The 16,680-nt window shown below is 38.8% G+C and overlaps 1 protein-coding gene across 1 annotated transcript in view; it reads left to right on the top strand.

The window, feature by feature from the left end:
- The window catches only part of PRIMPOL (primase and polymerase (DNA-directed)), a 29,520-nt gene that overhangs the window by 2,663 nt on the left and 10,177 nt on the right, over nucleotides 1-16,680 (top strand). The window contains exons 2-7 of the mRNA XM_004682504.2: nucleotides 3,453-3,687; nucleotides 4,030-4,127; nucleotides 4,875-5,004; nucleotides 9,143-9,290; nucleotides 13,308-13,595; nucleotides 16,282-16,444. Coding sequence (XP_004682561.1) covers nucleotides 3,508-3,687; nucleotides 4,030-4,127; nucleotides 4,875-5,004; nucleotides 9,143-9,290; nucleotides 13,308-13,595; nucleotides 16,282-16,444 — 1,007 coding nt within the window. The 5' untranslated portion in view covers nucleotides 3,453-3,507. The remainder of the gene's footprint in view (nucleotides 1-3,452; nucleotides 3,688-4,029; nucleotides 4,128-4,874; nucleotides 5,005-9,142; nucleotides 9,291-13,307; nucleotides 13,596-16,281; nucleotides 16,445-16,680) is intronic.

The following is a 16,680-nucleotide window of genomic DNA, read 5'->3' as shown; positions in this document are numbered from 1 at the left end:
CCAGAGACAGAGTGGGGAGCAGAACAGGCAGATCTACGAAGTACACTGCTGAGGGGAGCAGCGGGCCGGTCAGGAGAGGTCTGCCACACTATGTGGTCACCTCCGGGGCAGGCGGGAATTGAACTCATGCGGAAGTGGTTTCAGCTTCGTAGTGCAGTGCTTTAACCCGCTGAGCCACCAGGGAGGGCCTGCAAATGAATTTTAATCACATACTTTATGACTACCTCAGCAGAGGGAGTAATAGTGTAAATGTAGTCCAAAAAGACACCATAAAAAGGATCATGTAAGGAAATATGCCAAATGGTAGAACTAGACTAGAACTGGTGCCAAAACACAAAATACATCTTTTCTCAGAGCAGAGGGAGAGGTTAGAATTGGGAGCTAGCCAAGTAAGGAATCTAGGACCGGCTAGGCAGAATCGTGGCATGGCAGGTGAAGATGGGGTTCCTGAAGCATTGTGCCCCTGGGGACTGAGCCATCACATGTCATGGCTGGGCATATGCTGCTGAGGGGAGCAGGGGGCAAGACAGGAGAGGTCTGCTGTGCCATGTGGGTCAGCTCCCTGGCTGGGGATGGGACTTGTGCTGCAGTGGCTGGAGATAGCCTGAAAGTGCTGAGATTTAATTCTTGTACCACTGGGGAGGCCCCAGTGACTAGGAGTCAGAGCCCCCGAGGGCAACCTGCATAATCTGTTCCCCTCCATACTGTCCCTTCTCACACTGCCAGTGCACTAAAAGCACTAGACCAGCTGCTTTTGCAGTCTGATCATCTTTAGTTGTAAAATCAGTATCAAACATGGTTAAACATTTCAGTGTGTTGTTGAAAAAAGAAATAATGCTTTTATGCCTACTATTTAAAAATACATTAATTTTCTTTGGAATTTGGGAGATGTTTCCAACAACAGTGTGGTTCCTATATGAATAAGGGTTTTAATGGACAGGTTAGGAAAGAAAGCACTCTCTCTACACCAGGAATTAAAAGCATTTCTACTATGGTAACATTCTCCCGAGGACAGGGATGAGGAATATGATAGGCTGAAGCCAGAGTGTGGATGCCTTCCTAGTCTCCCTTTCCCTGCCTTTGTCATTCAGCCCTTCTGCTCAAGTAGTCAGGGCCCAGTTATCTTCTGTCCCTCAACCCAGCTGTTAAAATTTTCAAGCTGTGCTGAGCAAAGGAGGGCATATATATGTAATATATATATAAAATCATGAAAAAAAAATATAACCATGAATGTCAACAGAAAAAAAAGTAAATACTAAACTTTTTTTTCTGTTGACATTCATGGTTTTCTCCAAACTGGTTTTTCATGTGAGTTCATGACTTTTTACATTTTTTTGAAGTTTTATATATTTATGCATACAAGAACTGGGGGTGTAGCCAGAGATGCAGGGGTTAAGAGGATTCACTGGAGACAGTGGGGAACAGAACAGATAGATCTAACTGATATGCGCTGCTGAGGGGAGCAGTAGGCAACACAGGAGAGGTCTGCTGTGCCATGTGGGTCAGCTCCCTGGCTGGGAATGGAACTTGTGCTGCAGTGGCTGGAGATAGCTTGATAGCCATGAGAGTTAACTCCTGGGCCACTAGGGAGGCCGCCTGTGACTTCATGACTTTCATGTGTAACATACCCTTTGGTCATTATCAGTAACTTTACAAATGAATTTTTTTTTCTTTTGTCAGTATCCTAGGTATCAACATCCAGCCCCAAAACTTAACAGCAACAAAAAATGCCCAAATTTATTTTCTTTACACTTCAGTGGAGTGAATGACTGCTTACTCATCGATTTCAGATGATGACTAGATGATCTAATATGTCTATAACTTGTGTAACCTATAGTTGGTGCTGGCTCATAGTTGCAGTACCTAGATTCTTCTCCAGGTGATCTTTTATCTTTTCTGAAGCTGGTGTTAAGACTGTCTCATGGCAGGACTCTCAGATTAGCTACATATGAAACCACAATAGTTAACAAACATTTGCTACTTCACATCTATAGATGTGATACTGATATAAGCAAGTTATGTGACCAAGTCCAGTATCTATAGTGAAACCATCTTTCTTGTTTTATAGAAATCTGTTCTCTTTCATTTGTAAGTAAACCATAATTCCTAATGGAATTAGGAATTAGATCTACTTCTTGTCATTGCTAATATGGAAACAAAACCACCTTGTTAGTAAACAGGTTAAAAATGTGGTCATTTCACATTGACTAACAATAAAAATATGGTTATTAGAGTGACAGGGTTAAGATTTGTTTTTCCCTTTTTAAGAATCATACTTCTGGTTACCACAGACATCCAAAGCCCCAGCTAGCTTATATTGGAATTCCCGCTCATATACTGTTATCCCTTCAACATTGATGTGTTGGGAGAGAAGAATAGATAGAAACTGTAAAATAGTTAACAGCTGCACTTTGATGTCTCAAGTTAAGTTGATGCTAAGAAGTAGTAACACAGGAATATGGCCAAGGTAGTAATGCCAGCTAGGCAAAGGAGATAGCACTTGATGCAGTAAAATGGCTCTGATAAAAACTACAATGATGCCAAAAGTCATATTTAAATAAGATGTCATAATTTATAAAACATTTTCATATGTTAACACATCCTCAAGATAAGTGCATAAAGTACCAAAACTCCCATTTTGAAATGCATTAAAATTTAGGGGCCTTGGGCCCTCCCTGGTGTTTCAGCAGGTTGAAGTGCAGCACTATGAAGCTAGCTGCAGCCATTTCAGCACAAGTTCAATCCCAGCCAGAGGGAAGACCCACATGGTGCAGCAGACCTCTCCTGTCTCACCTTCTGCTCCCCTCAGATGTATTTCAGTACATCTGTCTGTTCTGCTCCCCACTCTGTTTCTGGTAAATCCTCTCACCGTCCCTGTACCTTTGATCTGTACCCCAGTTCTGTATGCATAAATAAATAAAAAGATCTAGGGGCCTTGTTTCAAATTATAGGACATTATTATTTTTTTAAATATGTTTATTTATGCATACAGAACTGGGGTACATTCCAGAGGAGCAGAAGCGGTGAGAGGATTCACCAGAGACAGAGTGGGGAATAGGACAGGCAGATTAACTGAAATACACTGCTGAGGGGAGCAGCGGGTGGGTCACCTCCCTGGCAGGGGATTGAACTCGTGCTGAAGCAGCTACATCACAGTACTGTATGTGCTGTTGTGCACCAGGAAGGCCCCCAAATCATAGTACATTGGAAGGAGGAGGGCAGTGTTTAAAGATTTCTGGTAATCAGCACTGCTTTAATCTCACAATGAAACATAAAGCAGACAAGAATCAACATTGGGAAATGAATTTTGAAGTTTTACGAGACAATATAATCCAAACAAAGATTTTATTTTTGCATGGAAGAACTGGATTATAGGCCAGAGGTGGGGTTGGTGAGAGGATTCACCAGAGATAGGGGTTGAGGGGAATTAATGTCCTTGTTGTTTGTTTTAGAATTGATAGAAATCTTACATGGAATAGGATTTGTCCTCCCAATACTTCTTAACAAATGAAGAGAAAATGGGAATTAAAACTGAGGCAAATTGAAGAGCGAGCAGCCTATTATGAGAAGAAACCTTTGTCCTCAGTGTATAAACCAAGGTTGTCCAAGTCAGAAGAACCACCCTCCATTTGGAAACTATTTCATCGACAAGCTCAAGCTTTTAATTTTGTTAAAAGCTGTAAAGAGGTAACTTTCTCTTCTTTAAGAGCTATATACTACGTATCTATAACTTATTATTCCTGCCTATGTTTACTTGAGTGATTAGAAAATACAAGTAACTAGGTTTTGATTGGCATAGATCTAGTGATTTTTCTTATTTTTAATACAAATGTTCAAACTTCAGCTTCTGAAATTTTAAAAAAGGTTTTTTAAATTGGGGTAACATTGGTTTGCAACACTGGATATGGTTTAGAAATACAGGTCAAGTTTTGAAAATTTGAATGGTAAAATTATGAACATTTTATAGGTACAGTGTACAGTTGAATTTAGACATGCATTGACTTTTTTTTAAATTTTCATGTTTTGAAGGATGTTCACGTATTTGCTCTGGAATACAAAGGGAGCAATGGACAACGTGTTTACCTTGTAACAACATATACTGAACTTTGGTTTTACTATAAATTCCGGTGAGTAGTTTGTAAAGGAAAATATCTTAAAGTTGATTGCCTTCATCTAGCAATGTTTGTGAAATCAATTCAGATTGAATTGTTTTTGTATTTCCCAATCAAACAACTAATTACCAGTTGCTCCGTTTCTGTAAGAATTGAATGCTGGAGGTACCTTATCATAGAAACACTGACTTATCTTACCAGGTGTTGGGAGGAAAGTAGCTGAGTGAGGGGAGGGAGGGATGGAAGGGAAGTTCCTGTACTATTTGCGGTTCATAATGACACAATTCCTCCATCCCTTTTCCTTGCTCGAATTACAGCAAATCTTTTGTTGTGTTAGGATGCCCTCTGAACTTCCTTAGCACAAGTTATTTACTTATCAAGTCAGCAACTATTCTTACTAACTCATGAAGTTGTACATCTCAGTGTTAGCAAGAATGTAACTGCAAACATGAGCACCAAAAATTCCTTGAAGTTAGGTAATTCAGAATATTTTTAAAATATATATAATATCAAAATCATCTGTGGATAAATAGCAGTATGAAGTTGACTATCTTAAAGGTTATAAAATATGACTGATACATCTTGTTTGATAGAAGCTTTTGATATTATAAGCCATAAACTTGGTGAATAATTTTTCACTTAATCATTGTCATAGTTATTTATCATTAAGTCACAGTGAACAGTGATTTTGAGAATTAGGCCAACTTTTGTGACTTAAAAAGGTATAAGATATAAACCTAACAATCAATTTATTTAATTCAGAAAAAATCTCTTACACTGCTATGAAGTCATTCCTGAAAATGCTGTATGCAAGCTTTATTTTGATTTGGAATTTAACAAACTTGCTAATCCCGGAGCCAATGGGAAAAAAATGGTTGCATTACTCATTGAGGTAAATGACAGACTTGTATTTTTCTTCTTATGTCCTTGTATGTAGATCTTCATTCGCTTATTTACCCATTAAGTGAATATAGCCTGTATAATAATTAGGTTCGGTTTTTCTTGCTACTTTTCCTTCTGGCATTCATTTGTTAGTATCACTTCTGTGAGTGAACTGCAAAAATGGGAAGATTCTGTTTATGTCCTTAGATTTTATAATATTACTATATTTAGTAAAAAAGACAGCATTTTGGGCATTTTCTTTGTTTTAAATTATGAATTACATTACAGATAACTGGCTGGTAAAGACTAGGCAAACAGTACTACCAGGTACTGAGATAACTTCAAGAAAACTAATAAAAATGGTTTCAGAATTTGTAAACTGGCAGGAATTTTGGAGCTTTGTTTTATAAGTGAGGAAACAAAGATCTAAAGAGAGCGATCCTTACTCAAGGTCTTAGAGCTTATTGGCAAAGCCTAGTCTTTCCTTTTTTTTTTTTTAAGATTTATTTATTTTTGCATGCAGATGCAGATTTATTTTGCATTTTTAAGATTTATTTATTTTTGCATGTCTTTCCTTTTTTTTTTTTTTAAGATTTATTTATTTTTGCATGCAGAACTGCACTATAGGCCAGAGGTATAGGGGTGGTGAGAGGCTTCACCAGAGACAAGAGTAGGGAACAGAACAGGCAGATTGACTGAAATACACTGCTGAGGGGAGCAGCCGGTGAGGCAGGAGAGGTCTGCTGTGCCATGTGGGATCCCTAGCCCAGGATTGAACTCTTCTGCTTTGGATGGCTTGATATTGCTGTGCTTTAACCCATTGCACCACCAGGAAGGGCCAGATATTAATGTTTTCATTTAACTTTTCTCTTAGATATTAATTCTAGAAGATTCATTTTGTAATTAAAAAAGTATCCAGGGCCCTCCCTGGTGGAGTGGTAGATTGAAGCACAGCACTGAGAAGCTTAAGGCGATTCTGCGTGAGTTCAATCCCCGCCTGCCCCGGAGGTGACCACATGGCGTGGCAGACCTCTCCTGTCTTGTCTGCTGCTCCCCTCAGCAGTGTACTTGGTAGATCTGCCTGTTCTGCTCCCCACTCAGTCTCTGGTGAAGCCTCTCGCTGTCCCTGCACCTCTGGCCTGTACCCCAGTTCTGTATGAATAAATAAATCTTAAAAAAAAATAAAAAAGTATCCAAATTAAATTATTTTTGATTCAGGTTGAGATTTGGATTTCTGGTTTTAAATTTATTTGAAAAATGCATGAAATCCTGTTTTTTTTTTTTTTTTAAAGATTTATTTATTTGTGCATACAGAACTGGGGTACAGGCCAGAGGCTCAGGGGCGGTGAGAGGCTTCACCAGAGACAGAGCGGGGAACAGAACAGGCAGATCGACGAAGTACACTGCTGAGGGGAGCAGCGGGCGGGTCAGAAGAGGTCTGCCACGCCATGTGGTCACCTCCGGGGCAGGCGGGGATCGAACTCATGTGGAGGTGGCTTTAGCTTCTCAGTGCTGTGCTTTAACCCGCTGCACCACCAGGGAGGGCCCATAAATTTAATTAATTCTTCTCCCCAACAATAACAGAAAAAAAAGTTGTGTTTTTCTTAAAATAACCATTGAAGCCTCATGTAGTAAGTAAATTACATTTTAGCTTTAGTCTAAAGTATGTTTTAACTAATTCATAGATAATGATTTTGACTCCTGGTTTTTGACATATTACTATAATAAAGGTAGGATTTATTGTGTGAGCTCTGTGTGACCAAGGAATTTAGACTCAGATATTCACTGGCACTTTTAATACACCATTAACAAAGAAGTACCACAGTGTTAGAAAATAAAACTATTCCTGATGGGATCAATACAACTCAAATTGCTCTTATAACAGATTAATATAAACACTGGTACAACAAAGATCATGTAAGTACTTAAAGTTTTCCTCTCATATTTATATACCATTTTATCCATCTAATCAGCTATGTCAGCAGAAATTGAAAAATTTAGCATTATTTAACAAGCTGATAGAAAGTTATTATGATCATTTCACTTAATATAACCTTTATAAGTGGTTATATTCAAATTAACTTTTTATTGGTTGCTTTGTACATAACTGTATAATAAAATAAGTACTCTTTTCTTTTGATTCTCTGACAAAGCATAATAGGTTAGCTTTTACCAGATGGTTGATAACTGATGATACAATACCCTTTGACTCAGTGACTTCACTGACAAATTTCAATAAGTCACTTCTGCAAATTGGAATAAATTCTGGTGCTAAAACATTTTAAAAACTGGTAACAGGTAACATTGCTCAAACAACCACTTACTTTAAACTTACGGATTTTACAATAATTATAAATATTTAATAATTTTATTTAAAGTTTAGCTTAGAAAAGAGAGTTTGGGAAATAATGATTACTTACATTACCTTTAAAGTCATTAAGTTGATTATGAATCGATCCAGTGTGCTGAGCTAAACTCATCTTCATTTGTCAAGATTTTCAGCTTCTAGTAAAGTGTCACTGTAGACACTGAGTACAGTGGTTATACCAAAAAAGACATGGCTTCTGTTTTCATAGGATTTTTGGCTGAATTAGGATAGGTTTGCTATCCTAATTTAGACCTAAAATAACATGACTTTAAACATGACAGAAATTCTCTCATGTAATAGCTATATGCTGCTCCATTGTTCTAGGAGCTAGGCTTGTAGTTTTGCTGTTCCTAAGATGTTGCTCTGTGTTTAAGATGTTGCCTTGTATATAATCCAGGGTGGCTAACCCTGTGTTTGCATTGTAGGCTGTAGAACACGGGGAAGAGTGGGCATGCTGATCTTTAAGACTATAACTTGGAAATGGCAAAACTTGCTTCTGCACATCCCATTAGCCAGAACTTAGTCACCGGTCACACCTACTGTGAGGGAGTCTGAGAAGTGTCCTGATAGCTAATTATTCAAACAGGCTTTTATTTCTGCAGCAGAGAGACAGGAGGTAATGAGGGGATACCTGTATATAATACACAGGAAACATGTCAGAATAATCACACACGTTAGCATAAAATAGTAGCTATGTACGCATGATTCCTATCCAATGCTCCTTTTACAAGACTTGTTCTTTCCAGCACCTAATAACCTAATAGTGGGATCTGTGTATATCTTACTAGTATGAAAATAAAAAGAATATCATGAATGTTATCAGAAAAAAAAATAGTAGCTATGTAAACACAGATGGAGATAGGATGGGGGAATTTGATGTCAAAAGGGAAATTAAGAATACTTTTTCTGAGGAAGTGAGAATTTACTGAGGAGTAAGGTCAGAGAAGGTGTCAAAATGGCAATGATAAGTACATCTTACTGTGAAACTATTAAGTATTGCAGTGCTCGGCAGTTCACAGTGCATTTATTTATTTTGCTTCCTGGCCACCTTTCTCCCCAATAGCTTTGAAAGTTAAATGTTCCAGCCCTGTGTTAATAAGTTTAATTTTATTTACTCCTTAAAACAATCCTAAAAGTTGGTTACTATGATCATTCCCAGTTTTGCAATCGAGGACTATAAGCTTTTGGGTGTAGAGTTGGCAAGTGTCAAAGCCAGAACTTCAACCTACATCTTTGTGACTCCAAATCTTGTGCTCTAACCCTGTGTTTGCCACCATCCCATAATGCATAGCTGCTGTCAGTAGCAGCAGTATCTAGCTCTAGAAAGTGTATTTTTTTTAATTGAAGCAACATTAGTTTATAATGCTGTGTATGACTTAGAAGTATAAGGTCACACACCTGCAGGTATATTGTTACCACACCGCACCCCCACCCTGGCACGCAGGAGTCTGTGCCCCTCCTTGGGCACCATACAGATGAGGAACTTCAGAACTCAGATGATATTTAAAGAGATGCTTTAAACAGGATTTTTTTTTTTTGTGTTTTCAGAGGTTAATGTGTAAGGTAAATTATTCAATTTCTAATAGGTTCATCTTAAGAACCTGTGAATTTTTGTAACAAACATGTACACTAATGTATTTTAGTGCATAGGTAACTTGGTAAAATTGTGTTAATAAATACTCTGGTAAGAAAATAAAATAATGTTAGACTTGTAAGACTAGAATTTTGCTATTGAAAAATTTTTATAATAAATGATATTGTTTGGATTTTGTGTTGTTAGCATGTTTGTAAAGCACTTCAAGAATTATACAAGGTTAATTGTTCAGCAGAAGATGTTTTCAACTTGGATTCTAGCACTGATGAAAAATTTAGCCGCCATTTAATATTTCAGCTCCATGATGTGGCATTTAAAGATAATGCTCATGTAGGTAAGTAGTATACCATTTTCTAATAATAAAAAAAAAACATGGAGTTAATACTAAAAAATATTTTCCTTTTAAAAAAAAATCCTGTATCAAGTTGTATGGTTGTTAACTTACTCTCAAAAATGAAACATCTTTTGTTTTTAGTTATTTTCCCCTACCTCTAGACATGCCTCCTGTTCTAGACTCATTAACCCATTCTGAGAAGACCCTTGGCATTGGCATCTCTTGTGCTAGACTCTGGGGTGGCCGTGCACGTACTGGTACTGGTTTCTGGAGTAATTTCAGGAATTTTCTTGTTCATGCACAAGAGGCCCAGTTCAAGTGCTAGTTGTACCCTCCCTCCTAACTGTGCTCAGCTTGCTTGGACCTTAGCATTTAGTATGTGAGGACTAGGGCTTTGATTCCAAGTCACAACCCGGAAGTCTTATTTATTGTTGCAGGCGGAGTATTGGGATTGAGTCTAAGAGTACAAATCTGAAAGTGTGACAGGTTAATTTGTTCTAGGAGTGAACTTTTAGAAATACAGAACCAGGTGTACAATGAAGTCCGTTTGAGGGGTAAACAGGAGGCAGAATAGAAACCAAACACCAAGATCTAAATAGAACTCCAAATCCCGAATATTTATCAAAGCATGGGTAGGACTGCTCTAGGGCGCAACAAGAAGTTGCTGAGGTTTAGGTGATAGGTTATCCATTTTAGACCTACACACTTCTGTTAGTCCCAAGGGCCCCTGAGGGTAAGGGACTGAACACAGTCACCACAGCACTGCTGGCATACGGTAGCTCTGGGTCTCCTGGTCTAGAGTGACACACAGCACATCACCTCACTCCATTTTCTGTAGGTTTAGTTGGACATTTCCATCCTTGTTTCTTTGTATTTTCTTGTATTGTTTGTATTTTCTTAGCTATTGATAATTACGGAGTCTTTGTCCATCAGTTGCTTTGGTCACTCATTATCATGACTTTATAATCTGTGTGTTGATGACTCTCAAATCTTTACTTTCAGCACAGACTGTTGATGCTAAGCCCATACAGCCACTGCCACCTCACACAGACACTTCCAGCTGAACTTGTTTTTTCTCCTGTGATTGTATATTAGTAAGTGGTATTACTCACCCAGTTACCAAGTAGAAACACTGGTGTCATCTTTGACATCTCTGTTTCTACCATTTAGTCAGCTAGAGGGACCCACTTGTAAAACCTCAAGGATGCATAATAACATCAACCACTTGTATAATTCCTGAATGATTGTTGTCCAGAGGCAGGTCCAGGTAGCTTAGCTTACAAAGCAGGGTCTGCTATGCTCTAGCCTCATGTGTCTCCACACGGCTTTGTCTCTAGGTCCACCGCTGTCACACTTTCTCTAGTGCTTGGGCCCTTTTGGATTTGCAGTCTGAACAGATAGATCTCAATGGATTATGTTTAATTCATCTGATCTGCTCAAATTCAGTATGCGTAGTGTCGTTTCAGAAACTGAGAAACGTCCCAAACCCTAAGACTTGGTTATTGTTTTCATAAAATTCCTAGTGCTTATCATTTCTAAACATTCACCACTTCTGGAAGTAATTGTAGTTTCCTGGGTGTTTTTTCTTTTGCTTTTGACTTAATGTTGTTGTTTTTAAGGGCAGGGATTGTTTCTTGTTCACTGTTGTATTTCCAGTGCTTAACATGTAAGATCACCTTTATCATCATAATACTGGAACAATAACAGCAGTAGCAATAAGAAATGCGAGTAGGCATTTAATCAAAATTTGCTAAGTGAATGACTAAGTAGCTCTCCTTTCAGGTGTGGAGGCAGAGTCCTACACACGATATTTCTTTGGTTCTTATTTACTCCTTGCAGTCTGCTCTGGCTCCTAGCAACAAGGCTAAAAACTGAGATTTGTTGCTAGGGAAGAAAGGGAGAATGGAAATTTATCAGATGATAAGCTGTTTCTGCTACAGACATCTTCTAAAAGGAGATGACTTTCAAGCTGTGCTTTAATTCAAATGCCATCAAATGGACAAAGATAAGGACTTTACTGTGAGAACAGCATAAACAAAAATTATGGGAGAGGAGTTTGTGTCTGTTTGGGGAGCAGGGATTCTTGTGGTAGGGGTGAGAGACATAATCAGATAAGTAGGGTGTCATGGAGAAAATTAACCCACATTTCCCTTCAATTCCAGATTATCATTTGATGGCATTTGTGTTTCTTACTGTGGGAAAGTAGGATTTAAGAGAACATATAGCATGTTAGCAACATGTGTATATGTGGTTTCCCTAGTATATTCAGCCAGCCTGCCATACATAGTGCTACAAAATTCCTATGATTGACTAGTTCTTTTGAGTTTTTCCCAGCCAACAAAGGAGTCCCTGGAGTCATGACCAGAGTAGATGTGATAAGAGAAGGAAAGTAGAAAGCAGTGGTTTGCTAAGAGCTTGTATTAGTATTTCTGCTGTCATATATTCTGTCCGTGTTAGCTCCCTGCAAAGGTCAGAGGCCTAGCTGGCCTCACTAGCACCCTAACAGCTGGCATGGCAACTGTGCCCTCATTTTGCCTGGTGTCCATTTCTAAGAATATTGACTGGACCAATTTATTTTTATGCTTTGTTGTATATCATAATTTATTTCTTACTTTATTTCTCTATTTGCCTTCTCTCTCTCCGTCCACAGGTAGTCATGTTTTTATATAATTATACAAATCAAATGTTTTTGCTTTCCCTTTGATGATTAGTATTTTATAAGCTAATGGATTTATTTCTGTGCATAGCAGAGTAATTCTAATTTGGAAAAAGAATTTTGAAATTAGAGCTTCTGTATCTTACAGTTTTAGGGTTCAAGCTATCTGGTAAATAAATTACATAAAATCCAGGCTATACAGTTTTACAGAATAAAACTTAAGTTTGTTTAGTTATTTCTTCAGCATATTTACACATAACTTTATACAGGCAAGTTAACCAAGCATATCTTATGTAAGTAATATATGAGGACCTAAAGATGTTGTAGATTATATTACAACATTTATTGCCAAGGATAGGCCCACTAACACTCAGTTCTTAGGATAAAAGTTGAAATAGAATGAATTTATCTAATTGCTTTAATTCTGAACTTCAGTGATGAGGCCATGAGTCGTCTTGAAACCAGCTGTAGGAAGAGGCAGGAAAACCAAGAACCCTGGAACTGATGACTGAGTGCGGGGTTCTGAGTGCACAGTACAGCAGGTAAAGGAAAGAACAAGCTGAGAAATTTGCCAACACCCGACTACAGGAGTGTGGCAGAGATCCTTCCTGTTTCTGTGCATCATCTGGGGAACACCACTTACTCTTGTAAACCCTTCATTCTTTAATCATTGAGTAAAGCCCAGTCTGTGACAGGGTCAAAGGCCGTGGTGTGACCAGCTGCTGCTCTGAAATGTCCAGAGGATCCCTACCCGGGAATCCTTGGCAGGGGGCAGCTAGACCAGCACTCTCCAGTTTGCAAACAATTTGTATTAATAAAAGTGGTGCTTTTTTAGTGATGGAATATTAGGTTCAGATCTAATTAGCCACATTGACTTTCCTTCCTAAAAGGATTTTTTACAAGAGACATTGAGCTCCCTGTCAGTGGGAATTAAGAAGAGGAAGGAAGTCCATTTTAAAGTCAGAAGTAAAAATAAGGTCTTGGGGGCCCTCCCTGGTGGCGCAGCGGGTTAAAGCACTGCACTGAGAATCTAAAGCTGCTTCCACATGAGTTCGATTCCCGCCTGCCCCGGAGGAGACCACATGGCGAGGCAGACCTCTCCTGACCCGCCCGCTGCTCCCCTCAGCAGTGTACTTCATCGATCTGCCTGTTCTGCTCCCCACTCTGCCTCTGGTGAAGCCTCTCACCACCCCTGAGCCTCTGGCCTGTACCCCAGTTCTGTATGTACAAATAAATAAATCTTTAAAAAAAATAAAATAAAATAAGGTCTTGGATGAGTAAGACTGTCATATAGATTTGTGCCTAGATCTTAAGTTATACTTTGTGGAAAAGAAAAATTAGGTCAATCATTTCTTTTTTAGGTAATTTTGTGAGAAAGATTTTGCAGCCTGCTTGTCACTTAATTGCCTGTGAAGATGACCATAGGATTCAAGGAACAACAGCCCATGGATTTTCCCCTTACTCTGAAACACCAGTCAGACAAGGAGTTTCCTTTAGCAAAATATCCACAGATGAAGATACAGACGAGAGCCAGACATTGAGTTCAAAGAAACTGGAGAGGCTGGTGTCAGCTGAACAAAGCAATTCTGATCTTTCGTTTTTAGTTGTGAAGAATAGCTTAGGAGAGAAGCAGCTTTTTGTCGACCTAGGTGAGTAAAATTCCCAGCACTGTTCCACTGCCCTGTGCACTTCTGTAAGAAGCCAGTTAGCACCGCCGTCCCTGTGCATAGATCTCGGCCACCACTGCCCACATGTTCCAAAAACAACTACCGTGTTAATAAAATACTCAATTTGAAACCCTCACCCCCCCCCAAAAATTCTGCCTGTCTTGCCTCTGTACCCCTTTCATCTCGAGGCCCTAAAGGGTGAAAAAGGCCACCCAGGTTCCAGGGTTGTCTTGATTCCTATTTGCCTTGGGCTGCCCCCCAAACTCACTCTTCAAGAGAGTGAAGTCTCAGGTTTTTGTGTGTTCAGTTTCCCAACTTGGTGCGAAACTTTAAACTAGACAGAGCAAAATTCCATTATGTTGAAAGCTTGAGACTGCTTTCTTCTCTTTTTTTGCACCCTCATAGCATATTATAAACTGTCCTAACAGATTTTGGAGAATAGAAGAGCTTGTTTCATATTCCTGGCATATTGTACAGTCAGGGAGGGAGAAGTGACCAGTCATGCTGTCACATTGGTGAATAAAAGTTGGCATGTTTCACCAAAAAGAAAAGACGACAGGATGTGCTCACTGAGCTTGGGTGCTAGAGTTCCTCAGTTTCTGTTCAGAGAGCTCAGAGAGGTCCTGTGGGACGTAAGCGCAGCCTGTGGGAGCGTCAAGGGTATGGTTGTGACCGACTGCTGCTCTGAAATGTCCAGAGGATTCCTCCCTGGGAGTCTTGACGGGACTGATAGACTACCGCTCTCCAGTACTGCTGAAAGTTAGATGAAATTAAGCTGGAAAACAGACACAGTATAAAAATCGTCCTGTTTCTGGCAAAGTAAGGCTGGTGTGTTCTTCACTGAAGAGATTTTAGTAGCGGCTGGCTTCTGATCCCTCTGTACGTGAGGACGTACAGAGAACTGGTGGCAAGCCTTAGCCTGGATAGTGACACACATGCAGTCATGACTCTTCATTCAACAACTCTAATTTGGTGAATTAAATCTCATTTTCATATTGAGATTCTAATTTGTGATTGAAAAAACCAAAATATTACATATGTTTGCAGCTTGTCTTTTCACTCTTGTAATGTGTTTGATCAATACAAGTTACCAACTTTGTAGTTGTAGTTTAATTTATCAATGTTTTTTCGCTGTGATTAGTGGTTGTTTCTTTTAAGTCATTGCCTGTGCCAGGGTTATTAAGATGTTCTGCTTACCTCCTAGAAGCTTTATTTTTATCTTTATGATTTATGTTTAGAACTATAACTTAGAACAGATTTTTGTTTATTTTAGTATATAAGAATTAAGATTTATATTTTTCTTGTATAACTAGTATCTTAACACCAACTTGTTGAAATAACTGTCTTTTCCTGAAGGACATCTTTGTCATAAATCCATTCGCCATCTTTGGCTGTTTTTGGATTGTGTTTATTCCACCGATGCTTTGGTCTCAATACTACGGTATCTTATATAGTGCTTTTATTTTATTTAAAAAAATATATTTTTATGTAGAACTAGGTTGTAGGCCAGAGGTGTGGAGGGTAAGAGGATTCACCAGAGACAGAGTGGGGAGCAGAATAGGCAGATTGACTGAAATACACTGCTGAGGGGAGCAGTGAGCAAGACAGGAGAGGTCTGCTGTGCTGTGTGGGTCAGCTCCCCTGCCAGATATCAAACTTGTGCTGAAGTGGCAGGCAATAACGCTGAGACTTTGACCAAACCCTGCACCACTAGGGAGGTGCTAATGTAGTGTTTTAAAAGTTGTCTTGTCTGGTAAGATATATCTCCAGCTTTTTTATTTTAAATTTCTTGATGTCACTGACTACAGTTAAATTCAGAGTCAATTTGTCATATTTTACACACATATAAACACGTGTGTGTACTCATACACCTATCGGAATTTTAAGCAGATAAGCTTTTTTTAAAAAAAAATTTATTTATTTATGCATACAGAACTGGGGTACAGACCAGAGGTGCAGGGGCAGTGAGAGAATTCGCCATTGTCAGACTTGGGGGCAGAACAGACAGATCAAGGAAGTACACTGCTGAGGGGAGCAGTGGCTGAGACAGGTCTGCTTCACCACGTGGGTCACCTCTGGGGCGGGAATCAAACTCGCACGGAAGCTGCTGAGGCCAACTTTGCAGTGCTGTGCTTTAACCTGCTGTGCAACCAGGGAGGACCTGAATCTGTAGATAAGCTTTAAGAGAAGCAACAATTTTATAGTATTGAGGCTTCTGGTGAATGTAGTTATCCCTCCAATTACTTAGTTCTCGGTTTTTCTCAGTAATGTTTAAAAATTCTCTAGAGTAGATGTTTTACTGATTTTGTTGTTGTTAGATTTATTTTAGGTATTTTTTGGTGCTTTTCTCTTTTTTCTGAGAATATAGGCCCATAGATCCTCACTGCCTTGAAAGCTCTCTGGTAGTCTCAAGCTTTTTTGCTAATATGTTTGGCTAACTTTCCTGTTTTTTAATGAAAGGGTTCCCCCAAAGTATCTAATTTCCTATTTCTGGTAATTGCATTCCTCATGTCAACTCCAATTTATTTTAACTTAAATATTGTTTATATTTTGTTTACAGGTACATACAGAAAATAGTTTCTTCTGCTAATGCTTTGCAAAAACTATATTTGCTAACTAACAACTTACCATTGAAATATACATTCGTATTGTTTTATTTTTAATATAGGCGTTTATACAAGAAACAGAAACTTTCGACTGTATAAATCATCAAAAATAGGAAAGCTTGCAACTCTGGAGATTGCTGAAGATAACAGATTTATTCCTAAACAGTCTAAGAATATTTCTGAAGAAAATCAGTATTTCCTCTCCTCTCTGGTCAGCAATGTCAGGTACATATTACCAGAATTAATCCATTGTGTATTCATGAATATTAAGCATAGATGGCGTTGTGTGAAAATCCGAATCATATAAAATCATCCTACCTCTCTACTCCCTTAAGAGTTCTTAAAATCCTAGGTTAGCTTTTCTTCATTAGTTAAAAAGTAGTATATTAGGCCCTCCCTGGTGGCGCAGTGGGTTAAAGGACTGCACTGAGAAACTAAAGCCACTTCCGCATGAGTTCGAT

The sequence above is a fragment of the Condylura cristata genome, unplaced genomic scaffold (assembly GCF_000260355.1).
Source record: "Condylura cristata isolate star-nosed mole 26May11 unplaced genomic scaffold, ConCri1.0 scaffold00014, whole genome shotgun sequence".
Lineage (NCBI taxonomy): Eukaryota > Metazoa > Chordata > Mammalia > Eulipotyphla > Talpidae > Condylura > Condylura cristata.
The sequence above is the reverse complement of the archived record's forward strand: the minus strand, read 5'-3'. Positions and strand labels throughout refer to the sequence as shown.